Source organism: Nomascus leucogenys, chromosome 6 (genome assembly GCF_006542625.1).
Source record: "Nomascus leucogenys isolate Asia chromosome 6, Asia_NLE_v1, whole genome shotgun sequence".
Classification (NCBI taxonomy): domain Eukaryota; kingdom Metazoa; phylum Chordata; class Mammalia; order Primates; family Hylobatidae; genus Nomascus; species Nomascus leucogenys.
The window spans coordinates 56947565-56970536 of record NC_044386.1 but is presented as its reverse complement, the minus strand read 5'-3'; the positions used below and the strand labels follow the sequence as shown (position 1 = coordinate 56970536).

Sequence of the window (22972 nt, the reverse complement as noted above, 5' to 3'; positions counted from 1 at the left end):
AGGCGCCCGCCACCACACCCAGCTAATTTTTTTGTTTTGTTTTGTATTTTTAGTAGAGACGGGGTTTCACTGTGGTCTTGATTTCCTGACCTCGTGATCCGCCCGCCTCAGCCTCCCAAAGTGCTGTTATTACAAGCATGAGCCACCGCGCCCGGCCAAAATATAAACTTTTAAAAATAAAATAGTTGAGAAATTGAAACCCATAAACGAACATCAGACTAATGAAGCAAAAGTGACTCATGTTGGTGTTTCCTTTGACTTATAGTACAGAATTAAAATATACAGCCTAGTTTTTCTTGATTGAAATACCTTTTTGTGATTAAGGAATGTTATTATCCTCTTATTTTCTACTGGTTTTTATTTTTGAACGTGTTTCTATTTTATTTTACCAACAATTTAAAACTATCTTTAGGGCCGGGTGCGGTGGCTAATGCCTGTAATTCCAGCACTTTGGGAGGCCGAGGCAGGCGGATCACAAGGTCAAAAGATCAGGACCATCTTGGCCATACATGGTGAAACCCCGTCTCTACTAAAAATACAAAAATCAGCTGGGTGTGGTGGTATGCGCCTGTAGTCCCACCTACTCAGGAGGCTGAGGTGGGAGAATCACTTGAACCCGGGGAGGCAGAGGTTGCAGTGAACTGAGATCACGCTACTGCACTCCAGCCTGGCAATAGAACAAGACTCCATCTCAAAAATATAATAAAATAAAATAAAAAATAAAACTATCTTTATTTACCAAAGATTGCCAAAGTCATATGATCTTGAAAAGCATGCAGGCTAGTTATTTAATTTATGAGTGTTCATTTATTTATAGGTCAGTGATACCATGTAGACAATATACAAACATACATGTATACCTGTACACATAATACAGACAGACAGAAGTAAAGACTTTATAACTTTGATTTTAAACTTTTAGCCATGAGGCCGGGTGTGGTGGCTCATGCCTGTAATCCCAGCACTTTGGGAGGCTGAGGTGGGCAGATCATTTGAAGTCATGAGTTCGAGACCAGCCTGGCCAACATGGCGAAAATGCAAAAGAAATGCAAAAGAAAATTAGACGGGTGTTGTGATAAACCCCTGTAATCCCAGCTACTGGAGAGGCTGAGGCAGAAGAATCACTTGAACCCAGGAAATGGAGGTTGTGGTGAGCCGAGATCGCAACACTGCACTCCAGCCTGGGCGACAGAGTGAGACTCTATCTCAAAAAAAAAATTTTTTTTAATAAAACATAAAATTTTAGCCACGAGAAATGGCTGCATTTGCCTTCTCATTTAACATTTGCTTTCTCATACCTTCCCAATAAAACTCACTAGTTTAAAAGGATAGTTGTATTCAAACTATGCCTTTGTAAATGGAAAAGGTTGAAGTTTATCTATTCCACATGACCGAAGCCCTTACTCAATTTTTTCTCTACTAGTTTCTGAAGTTTGTAGTCTGATATTTGAGATGTCTTACAGAATGTCTAGCATTCTGTTTGAAGTTTTATTGTGTTGTTTAACGTGAATTGAAAAGTGCATTAAATGCCTAATTAGGTGATGTGGAGCATATGAAGTTAGACCACGTGGTATATGAATTAAAGTAAAATGTATGAAAAATTACTTCATATACATGCCATACATGCTTATTATATATTTAATAGACTTTAGCTTACTTAGCCCAGAAAAGGAATTTAAATATTGAAAATAATCTGTTACAATTTTTCAAACTTGATACAACTCAAAGACTTTCAATATCTAGTGGGTGTGTTGTTTCTTTGTGTTCTCATGTTTAAACTATTGGGATGAACCTATATTGTTGCTGATAATCAAATCATTTTCAGCTGGCCACCAGAGTGAAAATAATATTCAAGCACACAATTGAATTTTGCAACAATATAAGGAAATCTAGGATCCAAACTAAATATAATTACTTTATTACTCCCCCAGCTGGGCACAGATTTAACAGTTTTGTTAGGGAGCAGCAGAACAGTATTAAAGGTTGTAAAAAGTTGAAATGCCTCAGAGATGAAGTCTACTATTTAATTCCTGTTAGTACACATCATAGGCCAGGTGTGGTGGCTCACCCCTGTAATCCCAGCACTTTGGGAGGCCGAGGCAGGCGGATCATGAGGTCAGGAGATCAAGACCATCCTGGCTAACATGGTGAAACCTCGTCTCTACTAAAAATACAAAAAATTAGCTGGGCTTGGTGGGGGGCACCTGTAGTCCCAGCTACTCAGGAGGCTGAGGCAGGAGAATGGCGTGAACCTGGGAGGCAGAGCTTGCAGTGAGCCGAGATCGCGCCGCTGCACTCCAGCCTGGGTGACAGAGCGAGACTCCATCTCAAAAAACAAAACACACACGCACACACACACACATCATTGATTTATACCATCAAATGATAGCTTTGCCCTCATTACTTCTTTTTTCTCTTCTTAAATATTGTCATTCCCCAAGATCACTTCTTTGACTTATAGCTGTTTTCTGTAAATATTTATTTCCTAAAATTATATTCTGATAGTTTTACTGATCACCTTGAAATTTATGAGTTTTAAATCTACATGTTTAGCCCTCACTTTGCACCTACATTCTAGATCCATATAGCCATGTGTCTATAAAACATTTTCATTTGGATGTCATACTGTAGCCCCAAATTCAGTTTATCTAAAGCAACATTTGCTTTCTCATACCTTCCCAATTTGGGGTATAGGTAGCATTAATTATAGTTTCCAGGCTAGGATTTGGAATCATCCTTTGACTCTTTCTGCTCCATTATGCCATATATTCATTTTGTCATTTTCAAATGTATCTGATTCATCAGTTTCTAACATTTCCTCCGTCTTCCTAGTGTAAGTCGTCATAGCTTATCTAAATAGATACTGGAGATACTGTAGGACATAAGGCAGATCAGATTTCTGTTCTCAGGGAGCTTAAAAGAAATCTTGACTACTGGTTATTGCCTCCTACATAATGTTCAAACTCACTCTATCAAAAGGAAGCCAACTGAAGCCACTGTCTCCATGTTCAGATGTTACTTTCTAGAGCAGTGTGCAATAGCACACATACTATCACTTCCTAATTTGTTTACTTACCTGTTTTCCTTACTATACTCAGTTATAGGAGATGAAGATAGGATGTTATTTTTGCTTTCTGTTTTTATTTTTGAGACAGAGTCTTATCCTGTCACCCAGACTGGAATGCAGTGGTATGATCATAGCTTACTGCAGCCTGAAACTCCTAGGCTGAAGCCTCCTGAGTAGCTGAGACTACAGGTGTGCACCACCATGCCCAACTGTAGATTTATTATTTATTTTTGTATCACAGTGCATAGTACAGTACCTATCATATACATCAGTGAACCATGGATGGATGAAAGCATTGTAGATACTTCCATTATACTTTGTCATTGGATTTAAACAATGACCACAAGTGAATATAGGAGATTCTATATACTTTGTCATTGGATTTAAACAATGACCACAAGTGAATGTAGGAGACTTTTTTTTTTTTTTTTTTTTTTTTTGAGACAAGAGTTTCACTCTTGTTGCCCAGGCTGGAGTGCAAATAGAGCAACCTCCGCCTCCCAGGTTCAAGCGATTCTTCTGCCTCAGCCTCCCAAGTAGCTGGGATTACAGCCACCCGCCACCATGGCCAGCTAATTTTTTGTATTTTTAATAGAGATGGGGTTTCTCCATGTTGGCCAGGCTGGTCTCAAACTCCTTACCTCAAGTGATCCACCCGCCTCGGCCTCCCAACGTTCTGGGATTACAGGCGTGAGCCACCATGCCTGGCCCCGTAATTATCCGTAATTTGCTTGTTCAAACTTACTCTAACTTTCTCATATAAATCCAGTCAAATTAATCTCTTTACTATCTTCTAAATACCCCATCTTTGTTCTTACCTGTTCTTTCAGTGCTTCTTTCTTTCCCTGTCTTAGTCTAATATAATTGTCTTCTTTTCGTACTTTCCCTTTTCTCACATTGGCATGTTGCTCTTAAATGTTGAATAATTTAGCAGTCTGTTATATTGATCAGTATTATGCATTTTTGTCTGTACCATTATATTCATTCAATGTTTAATGCAAAGTTTGATCTCCTTAACTTGATTGGCAACTCTGTGTAAGTTGGTTCTGTGTTTTTCAACTTTTGTTGTCTGTGAGAATGTTGGAAGCCCAGTATTAAAGGTTAGCTGTAAATATTTCTTCAAACATGATAATTCTGTATATATAATAGCACAGATCACTGTTTAACAAAGGGCAATTGTGTCATTATTCATTCTTGTTGATATTTTTATTTTCTGAGTATCTATGTAATTATAGTATTAAAATTTTGACTAAATTTAGGCTAGTCAGATCATCAAACACCTAAAAAAAGGAAATTTTAAATTGTTCTGTTGGAATATTGTAATAGGTACAAGTGGGACATTTCTTTATTCCATGTCTGACAATATTAGTAAATGATATATATTTTTTAGTACCTTGTCTTAGCCTAATTTTTTGAGTCTTCTGTATTTCATAACTCTGATTTTAAAATGAAGGCCGGGCGTGGTGGCTCACGCCTGTAATCCCAGCACTTTGGGAGGCTGAGGCGGGCGGATCACCTGAGGTCAGGAGATCGAGACCAGCCTGGCCAACATGGTCAAATCCTGTCTCTACTAAAAACACAAAAATTAACCGGGCATGGTGGTAGGCGCCTGTAATCCCAGCTACTTAGGAAGCTGAAGCAGGAGAATCGCTTGAACCCAGGAGGTAGAGGTTGCGGTGAGCTGATATCAGGCCACTGCACTCCAGCCTGGGTGATAGAGCAAGACTCGGTCTCAAAAAGAAAAAAAAACAGAAAAAGAAAATAAAGATTTCTGTAAATCTCTTTTTACTGCCTATATTGACATCATTTATTTTATTATTCAAAAAAAGATAATAAAGCCTATCAAAATGTTTGATTTATAATTAGGAGACACAGTGTTTTCCTACAAATAGCCTACCTATTCTCTTGTATGTTTCTTTTCTCTAGCTCTATTTCATCAACTTTTCTATTTATTTATTTATATATTGTACATATCCAAGCTTATACTAGAATAGTTTTAAGATGAATTCATGCCCTTTTTGTTGGCCCCAGTTAGTCCAATTACTTCGGTCTCCTGTTGTCCCCACACCCTCCCTTCTTTTTTTTTTTTGAGACAGAGTTTGGCTTTTGTTGCCCAGGCGGGAGTGCAATGGTGCAATCTCAGTGAGCCGCAACCTCCGCCTCCCGGGTTCAGGCGATTCTCCTGCCTCAGCCTCCCAAGTAGCTGGATTACAGGCATGCGCCACCACGCCTGCCTAATTTTGTATTTTTAGTAGACACAGGGTTTCTCCATGTTGGTCAGGCTGGTCTTGAACGCCCAACCTCAGGTGATCTGCCTGCCTCGCCGCCTTTTTTTTTTTAGACAGTCTTGCTCTGTTGCCCAGGCTGGAGTGCAGTGGCGCAATCTCAGCTCCCTGCAAGCTCTGCCTCCTGGGTTCACACCATTCTCCTGCCTCAGCCTCCCGAGTAGCTGGGACTATAGGCGCCTGCCACCACACTGGGCTAATTTTTTGTATTTTTAGTAGAGATAGGGTTTCACTGTGTTAGCCAGGATGGTCTTGATCTCCTGACCTTGTGATCACCCACCTTGGCCTGCCAAAGTGCTGGGATTACAGGCGTGAGCCACCGCACCTGGCCACACCCACCCTTCTTTAAAAGCCTCTGTAAGTGCAATTTGTTCTTTAATGATTTTTCCTGATGGACTCTTTACCCAACAATTAGAAATACATTGGCTTGATGATGTGATGAACCATCTGTAGAATTGACCGGTACCCCCATAAATCTATTTGTACTTAACCTTTCTTTCCAAGCAAAGGAAGCTGTTTATTTTTTTTTCCTGAATGTTCCATTGCAATGTAAATTTTATTTATTTATTTGTCTGTTTATTTATCTTTAGAGATAGAGTCTTGCTGTTGCCTAGGCTGGGGTGCAGTGGCACAATCTTAGCCCACTATAACCTCAAACTCCTGACCTCAAATGATCCTGCTGCATCAGCCTCCCAAGTAGATGAGACTACAGACACCCGGCTAATTTTTTTTTTTAAGAGACGAGGTTTCACTCTGTCACCCAGGCTGAAGTACAGTGGCAATATCCTAACTTACTGTAGCCTTGGACTCCTGGGCTTAAGCAATCCTCCTACCTCAGCCTCCAGAGTAGCTGAGACTATAGGTGTGGACCACCATACCCAGCTAATTTTTGTATTTTTTGTAGAGATGGGTCTCACTATGTTACCCAGGCTGGTCTCAAACTCCTGGGTGTAAGCAGTCCTCCCACCTTGGCCTCCCAAAGTACTGCTATGACAGGCGTACGCCGCTGCACCCAGCCTGCAATGTAAATTTTTGAAATATATTTTTAAAAATTTAGACCTATCACAGAAAGTTGTTAAATTTCTAAGTCTTAAAGTCTTGCATTATTAGGAAGTTAATTTTATGGATTAAAATAAATCTACTTTTATGCTAAGTTAAACTTAACGTCTAAGTATAGTTTTAGTTGTACTTGCATTTCTAATTCACATCCTAGTGTGCCTAACTAATATTTTTATTTTCAATGTCTAATTGTTGAATAGTTTTCTACAGTAGGTATTATGTCTATTTATCTTCTTGATATCTTTCTTTTTTTTTTTTTTTTGAGATGGAGTCTCACTTTTGTCACTCAGGCTGGAGTGCAATGGCGCGTTCTTGGCTCACTGCAACCTCTGCCTCCCGGGCTCAAGCAATTCTCCTGCCTCAGCCTCCTGTGTAGCTGGGATTACAGGCATCTGCCACCACGCCTGGCTAATTTCTGTATTTTTAGTAGAGATGGGGTTTCACCATGTTTGCCAGGCTGGTCTCGAACTACTGACCTCAGGTGATCTGCCCACCTCAGCCTCCCAAAGTGCTGGGATTACAGGTGTGAACCACTGCACTGGGCCTGTCTTCTTGATTTCTAATGGTTATGAATATGTATAATATAATGGCCTGTTATAGGTCAGTTTTCTTAAGATTCATTGTCTTTTAAAAAATCTGGCTTAGGAAATGAGAAGAGATACACCAGAATTACTTGGGGTTTTTTTTTTTTTTAAACCACTACAGATTCTGATGGCTTACCTTCTTTGCCATCCCTTTTTGGAAATCCAAAATGCACGCCACCATACCCAGCTAATTTTTGTATTTTTTGTAGAGAAAGGGTTTTGCCATATTGCCCAGGCTGGTGTCAAACTCTTGAGCTCAAGCGATCCACCCACCTCAGCCTCCCAAAGTTCTGGGATTACAAGTGTGGGCCACTGCACCAGGCCTAGATTTTCAAATTTTAAATATGTATCATATCTAGTAATAAAATAATTTATTCTCCTAAAGTGTTAATTTAGACATATTAGAGAAGTCACTGGTTATTAGGAAAACATTCCTAAAAATGGTGCCCATTTCTTTAAGAAATCATTCAAATCTTAAGTGGCAAGCACTAAAATTAACACAAAAGAGAAATTCTTAATAAAAGTTACATATTTTCAGAGTCTTCCCTCTTACATACTTTTGTCTTGGATAACCTTCAAAAAATGTATCCTTTTATATCCAGTACCCCAAAAGTTGCCAGCTTTCACTTGTTTACTGTCTGGTCTGCCTTCAGTATAGATTCCTTCTTTTCTTCTCTCTTTGCTCTTGAATTAATCCTCTACCTACTTCACAGGCCGATTCTTTGATGAAAATGAATCCCCTGTTGATCCGCAGCATGGCTCTAAACTGGCGGATTATAATGGGGATGATGGTAACGTAGGTGAGTATGAGGCAGACAAGCAGGCTGAGCTGGCTTACAATGAGGAAGAAGATGGTGATGGTGGAGAGGAAGACGTCCAAGGTGAGCGTGGGCCTGGCCTCCATGCTATAACCATGAAACCCACCTCTAAGTTTTTTGGTTGAATTTGTGTAGACTTTCCCCCACTTATTAGTGGCAGTGTAACCTAAATTTTTTGTTTTTTCTTTGAGACGGAGTTTCGCTTTTGTTGCCCAGGCTGGAGTCCAATGGCGCGATCTCGGCTCACTGCAACCACCACCTCCTGGGTTCAAGTGATTCTCGTGCCTCAGCCTCCCAAGTAGCTGGGTTTACAGGCATGCACCACCACGCCTGGCTAATTTTGTATATTTAGTAGAGACAGGGTTTCTCCATGTTGGTCAGGCTGGTCTCAAACTCCCGACCTCAGGTGATCCGCTCACCTCAGGCTCCCAAAGTGCTGGGATTACAGGTGTGAGCCACTGCGCCCAGCCAACCTCAGTATTAATACAAAGAGGTTCTGTGCAGTTTGTCACTTTTATTTTGAAAACTGTTTTATAATAGTGGTATTTGTAAATCTGTAAATTATTTTAATTTTCAAAAATTTTGGTTATGTGTATTATTGATACAGCTATGATTTAAAACTTAGAATCTTCAGAAATTTTAGAATTAAATTGTTTAAAATGACTCTAGACTTTACCTAAGGCAAATGCTTCTAGAAAATACACTATTCCAATTTCTCATCTAAAAACATGTTGTTATTTCAGGTACAAATATTGCCCAGGTAGTTTTTCGTTATAAGGAAAGCCACAAAGGGAATGGTCTTCTCCACACTGAAGATAAGATTATTTCACCACTGACATAGCAGAGGAAGGCTATTGAATTTTTTATGAGAGGCTTAAAATTTATATTTAACAATCAATATGTGAAGATTTGTTTTATATTTATTACACAGATTCAACATATTTTTCTTATTCACTGTGTTACTTCTGCTGAGCATTTAACTTAGTGAAAGTTCAGAATCTACCTGTGTGCATGCAGCCCTACCCATGCATGCATATCAGAGTGTTTTACTCTATTGCAAGTTTTTAGGCTAGTTTTCTGCCTGCTTATATTGTTTAGTAGTATTTGTGGAGCTATTTCTCTTTTCTATAAAAGTTGATTGTGACCTTAGTGTGTGATACATTACATTTTTATGTGATGCGTGAAAATTTTTCATCATAACATGCTTTGATTTCTTCCTTAGCTGTTTTTAAAATAATTAAATTTTTATTTAGGCTCATGACAAGCATTGTTTTTATAAAACCCAGAAGAAAATGTAGTTGTTCTAGAAAATTATATGGTTTGTAGAAAAAAGGGGAACTAGAGACTCTGACATCTACCTAGGCACTGTTTTCATAGTTCATTTTAGTTTAGGAAAATTATGATTATTGGGGATAGAAAAGAGATTAATATGTGCTAGGAGTTATATAAGGTTATATTTATAAGAATTTTTCAAACACTTTTTGGTAATATTGATATAAATATAACCTTACAATATTGTGTACTTTTTCTATAATCTCATCCTTTTTTCATAAATTTTTTTTTGAAAAATATCATCATTTTTTTCTCATTGCTTTTGTGATTTGTTTGGATTATATTTATTTGCAATTATTTATAATGTTTTAAGGCTTTTTCATGCATGTATATCGTATCACCAATTAGATTGTAAGCTCTTGGAGGGCAGGAATTTTTATTTATTTTGCCTTCCATTTTGTTTGTATCCTTTTCTACCTTCATACCCACCCCCCATAGTACTTAGCACATCACCCACCCGCCACAGTACTTTGCACATTGTCTTTAACTGATAATTGTATGCTTTTCTCGTTGAGCGTTTATTCTTATAACTGTGACTAGGGTAATAACTCTTTAACTTCTGGTCTTATAAGCTTGCTTGGTTTACACTTTCAATATTCTCTAATTTTTTTAAGGGCTTTTTTCATCTCATTGGATAATTTTGAGGTTTTTATTATAGCGGTTTATCTCAATCTTTGTTGTCAATCATTTCATATTTTTGTCTATCTTAAAGTTGATAATTGTCACAAAATTTTGATTTAATATTTGCATGGGTTTCAATCTATTGTAAGTAAATTTATTTTCAGTGCCTTCTCTCTCCCTTTCTTGTACTCTTCTCCTTCTTCCTCCCCTGGTTCTCACTGCCACCTTCTACTTCAAGTCCTCAAGACCCTCATGTTGCCCTCCCATTCCTTTCACAAGAAAATAAATTCACCGATACTAAGGAATATAAGGAAATGACAAAAGATGAAGGAGAGAAGGGGCTGTTACATTTTTGGATATCCCTATTTGCAAGTTAATCTTACATGAGCTGAGTGTTGCTATTTAACATTTCTTGTCTCATTCTGGCGTTCTCTAGATGATAGTGGCAGGATAGGGCACCTCCAAAGGGGACCAAGAACAAAAAGATGCAGGAACATTAGCTCCAACAAATAAAGAGGGATAAGTTTGGGTGAACTGACTAAAAAGGAATACTGAGGAGACGTAAATAATTGTTAACATGTTTCAGGGATCCTTTTTTTAAATTGAGACAGAGTCTTGCTCTGTCACCCAGGCTAAAGCTGAATCTTCCTGTTGTAGAGTTGATTTTTTTTTCTTTTTTTTTTTTTTTTTGAGATGGAGTCTCACTCTGTCACCCAGGCTGGAGTGCAGTGGCGCGATCTCAGCTCACTGCAACCTCTGCTTCCTGGGTTCAAGTGATTGTCCTGCCTCAGCCTCCCAAGTAGCTGGGACTACAGCCGTGCACCACCACGTCCAGCTAAGTTTTGTATTTTTAGTAGAGATGGGGGTTTCATCATGTTGGTCAGGCTGGTCTCGAACTCCTGACCTCAAGTGATCCACCCACCTCAGCCTCCCAAAGTGCTGGGATTACAGGCATGACCACCACACCTGGCCATCCAGGGATTCTTTAGGTATATTATTAACTGTCCAAAAAGTAGGGAGAGGTAATTATGGCTGTTCCCTAATTTATCAACAAGTTGGATTCCAAATGTTCATTACTGTGCCAATGTGGAAATAATGGTTGGGTTCCCAGAACGGTTTGCACTTGTAGCCAAAGCATGCAGAACATAGAGTAGAAAAAAACATTAGTCGGCCAGGCACAGTGGCTCACACCTGTAATCCCAGCACTTTGGGAGGCCAAGGCGGGCGGATCACCTGAGGTCAGGATTTCGAGACCAGCCTGGCCAACATCTCTACTAAATAATACAAAAATTAGCTAGGCGTGGTGGCAGGCGCCTGTAGTCCCAGCTACTCGGGAGGCTGAGGCAGAATTGCTTAAACCCGGGAGGCAGACGTGTGGTAAGCTGAGATTGCACCATTGCACTCCAGCCTAGGTAACAGAACGAGACTCTGTCTCAAAAAAAGAAAGAAAAAAAGAAAAAAACATTAGTCTAGAATCAAGAGATAGTCTGTGTATTGCTTTTCAAGTCACTTAAACTCTCTGGGCCACAATTTCTTCATCTGTATGAAGACTGCTGAATTAGAATAAATGATCTTTCTCAGTTTTAAAATTCTGTGGCCACATTCAAGTTGGAATCATTATATATAACACAAGTATTATGAGAAAATATGTTTCAGATTTCAGGATATCTGAAACAGATCTATTCCCAAATCCATGAAAGAAAGTAGAAACTTTATTGCCACCATTGTGACTCTACAGCGAAAGATAACAAAAAATGAAGCACACACAATGTTCTATCAATAGGGGCTCTTCTCTGCTCTCTAGTAGTAGGAGTAGTTTCTTAAGTTGTGAGGTCCCTAGGATTAGAGATTCCAGCTGCGGGATAAGATTCTGGCTTCACCTAAGTATACTTTGGCTTTGGTCTCCAAAATTGTGTATTATGAATTGAGGCTTTGGCAGCATATCTGCCAGTAGGGAGCTGAAGCATTCCAGCCTTATCTCTGATACCTGTTCATTACATATTAATCATTGGGGTCAGCACTACTTGTAGAGTGTTTTGCAGAACTGAGGCCTATTTTTCTTGTGTTTACATTTATTTATATATATAATTATATATATAAATTATATATGAACAATATATAAAATATATTCTTATAATATATTTTAATAAAAATGCATATTTATAATTATATAGATATATAAATAGTTATATATTTATAATATATTTCTATTATATATTTATAACGTATTTCTATTATATATTTAATATATTTATAATATATTTATATTATATATTTTTATATATATATATATTTTTTTTTTTGAGACAGGGTGTCCCTCTGTCACCCAGGCTGGAGTGCAGTGGCATGATCATGGCTTACTGCAGCCTCGACCTCCTGGGGTCAAGCGATCCTCCCACCTCAGCCTCCTGAGTATATGGGACTACAGGCATGCACTACCATGGCTGGCTAGTTTTTTGTATTTTTTGTAGTGGCAGGATTTAGCCATGTTTCCCAGGCTGGTCTTAAACTCCTGGACTCAAGCAATCAGGCCACCTTGGTCTCCCAAAGTGCTCGGATTATAGGCATGAGTCACTGCACCTGGCTCCTCACTGGCCTTGTGCCCCGAATTCTTGCTTTTTTTTTTTTAATTTTTTTTTATTTTCTAAGACGGGGTCTTGCTATATTGCCCAGGCTGGTTTCAAACTCCTGAGCTCAAGCTATCCACTTGCCTCAGCCTCCCAAAGTGTTGGGATCACAGGCGTGAGCCACTGCACCCAGGCAGTAGAGCTTTCTTTCTTTTTTCTTTTCTTTTTTTTTTTTTTTTTGTCGCCCAGGCTGGAGTACAATGGTGTAATCTCAGCTTACTGCAACCTCCCCCTCCCAGGTTCAAGCAATTATCTTGCCTCAGCCTCCTGAGTAGCTAGGATTACAGGCATCCACCACCACGTCCAGCTGATTTTTGTATTTTTACAAGAGACAGGGTTTCACCATGTTGGCCAGGCTGGTCTTGAACTCCTGACCTCATGATCTGCCCGCCTCAGCCTCCCAAAGTGCTGGGATTACAGGCGTGAGCAATCACACCCAGCCATGCTAGCGCTTTCTTTAATGGAGGTAGCCTTTCTTGACTTCAGAGGGAATTTAGGAATTATTTAATAAATTATGGATATCTTTAAAATATTCTTTTAATATTCATTTTACCTTGATGAACTATTTAATATTTTGCTGCTTCCTAAAAGGAACTAAAATATTAGTTCTTATATTTAGTGGTTATCTGTTATTCTACATTAGATTGGGTTAGGTGATTTCATAATCACGTACTACAGCTTTACAGATAAATGCAAAGAGGTTGTTGGCAGAAACTTGAATTCTGGGTAGAATATCTACACTGAATATGAACTCTAGTTAATTTAAAACTCCTATGAAATTCTGAAAACAATGTGAAGATACCATATTAAAACTTTGCTAACAGGTATAAATTAACAAAAAAATACTTCATATTTATTGAGGACATTGCAAGTAACGACTGCCTTCATATATATTATTTTGAGGTAGGAAACATAGTTGTTATCTCTATTTTCCTGAGAAGATAATTACAGGTCCAAATAATTTTAGGAACTAGATCGTGTTTGTTAAGTACCTGAGCTGGGAGTACATTTTTTTTTTCTGTTCCTAGACATTTGCTCTTATCCTGATTTTGCTTTTTATTTTTTCACTTAAAAATTCCAAAAAGGGCCAGGCGTGGTGTGGTTCACTCCTGTAATCCCAGTATTTTGGGAGGCCAAGGAGGGCAGATCACACCCTCCTGGCTAACGTGGTGAAACCCCGTCTCTACTAAAAATACAAAAAAATTCAGCCGGGAGTGGTGGCGGGAGCCTGTAGTCCCAGCTACTGGGGAGCCTGAGGCAGGAGGATGGTGTGAACCCAGGAGGCGGAGCTTGCAGTGAGCCAAGATCACCCACTGCACTCCAGCCTGGGCAACAGAGCGAGACTAGGTCTCAAAAAAACAAACAAACAAAAAAATCCCAAAAAGGCCGGGCGCGGTGGCTCACGCCTGTAATCCCAGCACTTTGGGAGGCTGAGGCAGGTCGATCACGAGGTCAGGAGATCGAGACCATCTTGGCTAACAAGGTGAAACCCCATCTCTACTGTCTACTAAAAATACAAAAAATTAGCCGGGCGTGGTGGCCGCTGCTTGTAGTCCCAGCTACTTGGGAGGCTGAGGCAGGAGAATGGCGTGAACCCAGGAGGCGGAGCTTGCAGTGAGCCAAGATCGCGCCACTGCACTCCAGCTTGGGCGACAGAGCAAGACTCCGTCTCAGAAAAAAAAAGCCCAAAAAGTGGCTGGGCACGGTGGCTCATGCCTGTAATCTAGCACTTTGGGAGGCCAAGGCGGGTGGATCGCCTGAGGTCAGGAGTTCGAGACCAGTCTGGCCAACATGGGGAAAACCTGTTTCTACTAAAAATACAAAAAAAATTAGCTGGGCGTGATGGCGGGCCCCTGTAATCTCAGCAACTCGGGAGGCTGCGGCAGGAGAATTGCTGGAACCTGGGAGGCGGAGGTTGCAGTGAGCCGAGATCTCGCCATTGCACTAACAGGCTGGGCTACAACAGCAAGACTCCGTCTCAAAAAAAAAAAAAAAAAAAAAAAGGCCGGGCGCTGTGCCTCACGCCTGTAATACCAGCACTTTGGGAGGCCGAGCCAGGTGTATCACGAGGTCAGGAGTTCAAGACCAGCCTAACCAACATGGTGAAACCCTGTCTCTACTAAAAAAAGAAAAATACAAAAATTATCCGGGCATGGTGGCGCATGTCTGTAATCCCAGCTACTCAAGAGGCTGAGGCAGGAGAATCGCTTGAACCTGGGAGGCGGAGGTTGCAATGAGCCGAATTTGTGCCACTGCACTCCAGCCTGGGCAACAGAGCAAGACTTCGTCTAAAAAAAAAAAAAAAAATTCCAAAAAGTAAAGACACCTTTTCCTTTCAATAACTTTCCTGTTAAATTTCTAGAAAATTATCCACTGCTCCATGATGATTAAGTCTTAATTTAATCATTATATTAAAGTCCTAAAAGATGTTTATAGCCATAAGGTGAGGTTCTGTAATGTGGATCCTAAGGAGAGCTTTCTGGTGAGATGCCCGTGATTATTTTCCCTTTTAAAAACAAAGGCCGGGCGTGGTGGCTCATGCCTGTAATCCCAGCACTTTGGGAGGCCCGGGGGGCGGATTACGAGGTCAGAAGTTCGAGACCATCCTGGCTAACACGGTGAACCCCGTCTCTACTAAAAAAATACAAAAAAATCAGCTGGGCGTGGTGGCGGGCGCCTGTACTCCGGAGGCTGAGGCGGGAGAATGGCGCGAACCTGGGAGGTGGAGCTTGCAGTGAGCCGAGATCGCGCCGCTGCGCTCCAGCCTGGGCCACACAGTGAGACTCTGTCTCAAAAAAAAAAAAAAAAAAAAAAAAAAAAATATATATATATATATATATATAATTTTTTTAAGAGTTTGATAAGAAATTGATTAGCATGTATATAAAGTAAAACTGTGAAATGGATATAATTTCAGGCTTTAACACATATTAAGACAGATTTGGGATTATCATACCTAGTGGATTATACTATTTAAAGATAGATCATTTGTTAAGAATATGGGGTAGGCTGGGTGCAGTAGTCACAGCTGTAATTCCAGCACTTCGGGAGGCTAAGGTGGGCAGATCGCTTGAACCCAGGAGTTAAAGGCCAGCCTGGGCAACATGGTGAAACCCTGTCTCTACAAAAAAAAAAAAAGAGAAAAATTAGCCGGGCATGTGGTGTGTGCCTGTAGTCCCAGCTACTCAGAAAGTTGAGGTAGGAGGATCCCTTGAGCCATGGGAAGTCAAGGCTGCAGTGAGCCGAGATCGTGCCACTGTACTCCAACCTGAGTGATGGGACTGAGACCCTGTCTCAAAAAAAAAAAAAAAAAAAAGAGAAGGTGCAAAATGGTTGCCTGAAATCCTAGAAATGAAAATTTCTATAAGTTTAACAGGAAAGTTGTTGAAAAAGAAAGTTGGTTTGTTTGACTTTTTTTTTTTTTTTTTTGAGATAGGGTTTAGCTCTGTTACCCAGGCTGGAGTACGTGGTGTGATCTCTGCTTACTGCAACCTCCACCTCCCAGGCTCAAGCAATCCTCCTACCTCAGCCTCCTGAGTAGCTGGGACTACAGGTACACACAACCATGCCTTGCTAAATTTTGTATTTTTAGTAGAGACTGGGTTTCAGCATGTTGCCCAGGCTGGTCTCAAACTCCTGAGCTCAAGTGATCTGCCTGCCTTGCCTCCCAAAGTGCTGGATTGCAAGCTTGGACAACCATGCCTGGCCTGTTTAGCATTTTTGAAAGAAGAAAGTTTTAGAGTGTTAAAACCTCTCATACCTAAAGTAATAGTTTTCAGAAAACTATAGTATACATATGAATTTAGATTCCAATGTATAACTTTCTTTAAATTATATTAACAAAAATTAAGCTATTGGGTAATAGTATCTGTGACCCAGAATGTAAGAAAAGTGATTTTTTAAGTCTGCAGAGAAGCCAAAAGATATCATAAAAATCCGTGTACTCTATGCTGGGCGCGGTGGCTTACGCCTGTAATCCCAGCCCTTTGGGCGGCTGAGGCAGGTAGATCACGAGGTCAGGAGTTTGAGACCGGCCTGGCCAACATGGTGAAACCCCATCTCTACTAAAAATACAAAAATTAGCCGGGTGCGGTGGTGGGCGCCTGTAGTCCCAGCCACTCAGGAGGCTGAGGCAGGAGAATCCCTTGAACCTGGGAGACAGAGGTTGCATTGAGCTGAGATCATGCCACTGCACTCCAGACTGGGCGACAGAATGAGACTGCATCTCAAAAAAAAAAAAAAAAAAAAAAAAAATCCATGTACTCCAAAGGGACTCTCCAAGGCTCTCATCAAAATACTTTTCATTCTTGTTCTAATATAATTTTAATACTCTTGGCTGAGGCCGGTGGATCACTTGAGCCCAGGAGTTCCAGACTAGCCTGGGCAACATGGCAAAACCCTGTCTTCACAAAAAATACAAAATGGTGGCGTGCACCTGTGGTCCCAGCTACCTGGGAGGTTGAGGTGGGAGGATTACTTGAGGCCGGGATGTTGAGACTGCAAGTGAGCCATGATAACACCATTACACTTGAGCCTGGCCAACAGAGCAAGATTCTGTCTCAGAAAAACAAACAAACAAACAAAAAAACCTCTTCAGCAGTCTCATTTCAAAACCTGTAATTTGCAGCAAAATTAGAAAAGAAGGATTGCTATTGGCAGGTAAACTGACAAGAAGGCAAAGTGACAACTCATAGCCAAGAAAGAGCCAAAAAAATCTGTAATAGCCAAATAAATCAAACTCCATAGCACTATTTGGAGTAATTTAATACAGCTACTCAAAGAGGCTTTGAGGATTTTATTAACAGTAATCTTTTTTTTCTGTTTAGTTAAGAAAAGGTTAAATTTTGGTTGTTATACTCCATTTAGGAAGCCAAGAGGAAGCTATTTGCAGAGACATAAATTCACTAAAATGTTAAATGTTGGGATTATGAGTGACTTTTATTTTTCTTTCTTTTATAATTTTTAAAATACTATATTGGATACTTTTATAATTAGAAAAAAAATTGATTTTTAAAAGCCTGAAAATGTGTATAGAAATGTTTCTACCAAAGCTTTAAGTTAAAGGACTAAATATCATCTATATAGAAATAATATATTTAGGCTGGGCACTGTGGCTCACACCTGTAATCCCAGCACTTTAGGAGGCCGAGGTGGGCAGATCACCTGAGGTGAAGGGTTTGAGACCAGCCTGGCCAACATGGTAAAACCCCGTCTCTACTAAAAATACAGAAATTAGCCAGGCATGGTGACAGGTGCCTGTAGTCCCAGCTACTTGGGAGGCTGAGGTAGGAGAATCGCTTGATCCTGGGAGACAGAGGTTGCAGTGAGCCAACATCGCACCACTGCACTCCAGCCTAGGCAATGGAGTGAGAGTCCGTCTCAAAAAAAAAAACTATATTTATATAAAAATATTAACTCCTCAATATTTGTGCGTTCCTAAAGTTTTGCTAGCTATGTCTATCTAGCTCTATTTCTGCTTGTCTGTCATCTATGTCTATTTTCTAAAGATTTGTTAAAATTAATCTTGCAAAATAGTTCCACATACTTTTCACTCTTTAGCCAAGCAACTAAGAAATAGAACACTATTTGTACTAGGTGTAAAATAACAAGCAGGAAACTACCTTAAGGCTAGGAAAAACTGAGACATTAATTGGATTTCTGCAGTGATTTAAAAAATAACATGTTGATACAAAATTATTTTACTTACAGATGATGAAGAACGAGAGCTTCAAATGGATCCTGCAGACTATGGAAAGCAACATTTCAATGATGTCCTTTAAGTCCTAAAGGAATGCTTCAGAAAACCTAAAGTGCTGTAAAATGAAATCATTCTACTTCGTCCTTTCTGACTTTTGTTGTAAAAACGAATTGTATCAGTTGTAAAGATACATTGAGATAGAATTAAGGAAAAACTTTAATGAAGGAATGTACCCATGTACATATGTGAAATTTTTCATATTGTATTATCAAGGTATAGCCTTTTTTGGTTATGATACAGTTAAGCCAAAAACAGCTAATCTTTGCATCTAAAGCAAACTAATGTATATTTCACATTTTATTGAGCCGACTTATTTCCACAAATAGATAAACAGGACAAAATGGTTGTACAGGTTATATGTGGCATAGCATAACCACAGTAAGAACAGAACAGATATTCAGCAGAAAACTTTTTATACTCTAATTCTTTTTTTTTTTTTTTTTTTTTTGAGACAGAGTTTTAGTCTTGTTTCCCAGGCTGGAGTGCAATGGCACAATCTCGGCTTACTGCAACCTCTGCCTCCTGGATTCAGGCAATTCTCCTGCCTCAGCCTCCCAAGTAGCTGGGATTGCAGGCACCCACCACCATGCCCAGCTAATTTTTGTATTTTTAATAGCTAATAATTGTCTATTTAATAGAGACAGGTTTCACCATGTTGGCCAGGCTGGTCTTGAACTCCTGACGTCAGGGGATCCTCCTGCCTTGGCCTCCCAAAGTGCTGGAAATCCAGGCATGAGCCACTGTGCCCAGTCTACACACTAATTCTTGTTATCCCAATAGCTGTTCTGTTCTATCTACCCCTCATTTCATGCTCAAGGAGTCATACCTAGAATAGTTACACACAAGAGGAAACTGGAAGCCAAACACTGGACAGTATTGTGTACAAAGTCATCTCCCTACTCATTTTATTTTACATGAGTGCTGATGTGTTTTGGCAGATGAGCTTTCAGCTGAGGCCTGATGGAAATTGAGATAACCTGCAAAGACATAACAATATTTATGAGTTATATCTTAGTTCTTGAAATTGTGGAATGCATGATTGACAATATATTTTTAATTTTTATTTTTTCAAGTAATACCAGTACTGTTTAACTATAGCCAGAACTGGCTAAAATTTTTATATTTTCAGAGTTGAAGTTGGTGAAAACATTCATGATTTAAACACCAGATCCTGAAAGGGGTTAAATCTACTTTGAAATGAATCTGCAATCAGTATTTCAAAGCTTTTCTGGTAATTTTAGTGATCTTATTTGATTAGCCTTTTTCAGAAGTACTAAATAAGGAATTTTAACAGGTTTTTATTAATGCACAGATAAATAGAAGTACAGTGAGGTCTATAGTCATTTTATTAAAATAGCTTAAAAGTTTGTTAAAAAAATGAATCTTTGTAATTACTTAATATGTTAGTTAAGAACCCATCAAGCTTATATTTGCTGGACTTACAAATTATTTTAAATGCATTTATCTTTTTTGACACTATTCAGTGGAATGTGTAAGCTAGCTAATTCTTGTTTTCTGATTTAAAGCAGTTTTAAATCTTATCCTGCCCCCTAAAAACAAAAGGTTTTGATCACAAGGGGAAATTTAAGATTGTTAACCCTGTTTTTCAGAAGGGCTACTGTTAATTGCACATAAACATGAAATGTGTTTTCCCCTGTGTACTAACAGATTCTAGGCAAAATTCAAACTTATAATGGTAAAGAAACAGGTTGTTCACTTGTTGAGGTGCAAAAATTCTTAAGATTTCTGTTTGAAATTGCTCAATGACTAGGAAAAGATGTAGTAGTTTACTAAAATTGTTTTTCCACCATATCAAAGTAAACAATTCATGCCTTTATAGGGTCAGGCCTACAATGAATAGGTATGGTGGTTGACAGAATTTTAAAATAGAGTTAAAGGGAAGTGATGTACATTTTGGGGGCATTAGGGTAGGGAGATGAATCAAAAAATACCCCTAGTAATACTTTATATTTTAATACTGCAAAAGCTTTACAAATGGAAACCATGAAATTACCTGCCTTAGTTCTTTTGTCATAAAAACAATCACTTGGTTGGTTGTATTGTAGCTATTACTTATACAGCAACATTTCTTCAATTAGCAGTCTAGACATTTTATAAACAGAAATCTTGGACCAATTGATAATATTTCTGACTGTATTAATATTTTAGTGCTATAAAATACTATGTGAATCTCTTAAAATTCTGACATTTTACAGTCTGTATTAGACATACTGTTTTTATAATGTTTTACTTCTGCCTTAAGATTTAGGTTTTTTAAATGTATTTTTGCCCTGAATTAAGTGTTAATTTGATGGAAACTCTGCTTTTAAAATCATCATTTACTGGGTTCTAATAAATTAAAAATTAAACTTGTTTCACTGTTTTGCCGATTCTAATACATACACAAACATCACACCCATGATGTAAATACATTTTAACACTAAAATCTGAGTAAGTTTGGCACTCCTTTTAAGTTAAGCCAAACTAAAAAACCAAATTTTTTTTTTTTTTTTTTTAAACAGAATCTCACTTTGTTGCCCAGGCTGGAGTGCAGTGGCGCATCTCGGCTCACTGCAACCTCTGTCTCCCAGATTCAAGCAATTCTCCTGCCTCAGCCTCCCAAGTAGCTGGGATTACAGGTACCTGCCAGCACACCTGGCTAATTTTTGTATTTTTGGTAGAGACAGGGTTTCACCATGTTGGCCAGGCTGGTCTCAAACTCCTGACCTCAGGTGATCCACCTGCCTCCACCTCCCAAAGTGCTGGGATTACAGGCATGAGCTACCATACCCGTCCTGAAAACCAAATATTTTTACACCAGGGCTCTTTACTGTAGGTCTAGTTTATTCAACAAATATTGAATGCCTATTATGTGCCCAGCATTGTTCTAGGTATTAAGATAAGTGGATAAGATAGACAAGGTCTCTGTTCGCATGGAGCGTACATTCAAGTGGGGGCAGTCAGACAATACACAAGTAAACAAATGAACAAGATAACTTTAAATAGTGTTAAAGAGCTATTAAAAATAAAAGTTCTGGCTGGGCACAGTGGCTCACACCTATAATACCAGCACTTTGGGAGGCCGAGGCGGGCAGATCACCAGGTCAAGAGTTCGAGACCAGCCTGACCAACATGGTGAAACCATGTCTCTACTAAAAATACAAAAATTAGCTGGGGGTGGTGGTGTGCGCCTGTAATCCCAGCTACTCAGGAGGCTGATGCAGGAGAATCACTTGAACCCGGGAGGCGGAGGTCACAGTGAGCCAAGATCACACCACTGCACTCCAGCCTGGGTGACAGAGCAAGACTCTGTCTCAAATAAATCAGTGAATGAATGAATGTTCTAAGGCTCCAAACAATTAGGTTTTACTGAACTAAAACATTACAGTTATGTGGCTGGAATGGAATACGCAAGGGAGAGAGAAATGAGGCTGAAGAAGTATGGAGGGGTCAAGATAGGGAGAGCCTTGTAAGTTTAGGTATTGCTACTGACCCATAAATAAAAATGAAGCAAATATACGTGGAAAGATGATTTTAGAAGAAACGTGAATATGACTTCAAAATCATTTCTAAAATATGACACACTGTTTGAAAAAATCTTAAGATTGTGTCTTTTGGGCTTCTCATTCCTGTAATCATGTAACAACAAAATTTGCTTGACTATGAGGACAGAGAATTTGTTTTTAAAAAAAGCAGCAACAAGACAGGCATGGTGGCTCATGCCTGTAATCCCAGCACTTTGGGAGGCTGAGGCAGGCAGATCACAAGGTCAGGAGTTTGAGACCAGCCTGGCCAACATGGTGAAACCCTGTCTCTATTAAGAAAACACAAAAATTAGCCAGGCATGGTGGCATGCGCCTGTAATCCCAGCTACTTGGGAGGCTGAGGCAGGAGAATCGCTTGAACCCAGGAGGCGGAGGTTGCAGTGAGCCAAGATCGAGCCACTGCGCTCCAGCCTGGGCGACAGAGCAAAACTCCATCTCAGAAAAAAAGCAACAACATACTTACGAGGAAGTGTATTAGTCTGTTTTCACACTGCTATAAAGGTACTACCTGAGACTCGGTAATTTATATAGGAAAGAGGTTTAATGACTCACAGTTCCGCATGGCTGGGGAGGCCTCAGGAAACTTACAATCATGGCAGAAGGCAAAAAGGAAGCAAGGCACATCTTACATGGTGGCAGGAAAGTGTGCACACAGGAAACTGCCATTTTTAAAACCATTGGATCTTGTGAGAACTCACTCACTATCACAAGAACATCATGGGAGAAACCCTTGCCATTAACCAGTCACCTCTCACCAGGTCCCTGCCTCTACACATGAGGATTACAATTCGAGATGAGATTTGGGTGGGGACACAGAGCCAAACTGTATCAGGAAGGTAGTCACTTTCCATAATGGGGCTGACCTTAGAAACACCTATTCTCTCATGTGTGGCATATGGTTTCAATGGGACAGTGTGTCATTAATACATTTTCAGTCTAGGTTATAGTTTTCACATCACATGTGGGCCATTGACATTCAGTTCTAATTTTTTTTTTTTTTTTTTGAGACGGAGTCTAGCTCTGTCGCCAGGCTGGAGTGCAGTGGCGCGATCTTGGCTCACTGCAACCTCTGCCTCCTGGGTTCAAGCGATTTTCATGTCTCAGGCTCCCGAGTAGCTGGGAATACAGGCACGTGCCACCATGCCAGCTAATTTTTGTATTTTTAGTAGAGACGGGGTTTCACCATGTTGGCCAGGATTGTCTCAATCTCTTGACCTCGTGATCCACCTCAGCCTCCCAAAGCGCTGGGATTACAGGCATGAGCCACCGCACCCTT

At 39.7% G+C, this 22972-nt stretch overlaps 1 protein-coding gene across 2 annotated transcripts in view; it reads left to right on the top strand.

Moving 5' to 3' along the window:
* Positions 1-20525, top strand: part of CASC4 (cancer susceptibility 4) — a 124746-nt gene extending 104221 nt beyond the window's left edge. The window contains exons 9-10 of one of the 2 annotated variants that reach the window (XM_003266835.3): positions 7709-7876; positions 18103-20525. In XM_003266835.3, the coding sequence (XP_003266883.2) occupies positions 7709-7876; positions 18103-18173 (239 nt within the window). In that variant the 3' untranslated portion in view covers positions 18174-20525. The remainder of the gene's footprint in view (positions 1-7708; positions 7877-18102) is intronic. The other variant, XM_003266836.3, reaches the window with a different exon arrangement.
* Positions 20526-22972: the final 2447 nt, after the last annotated feature.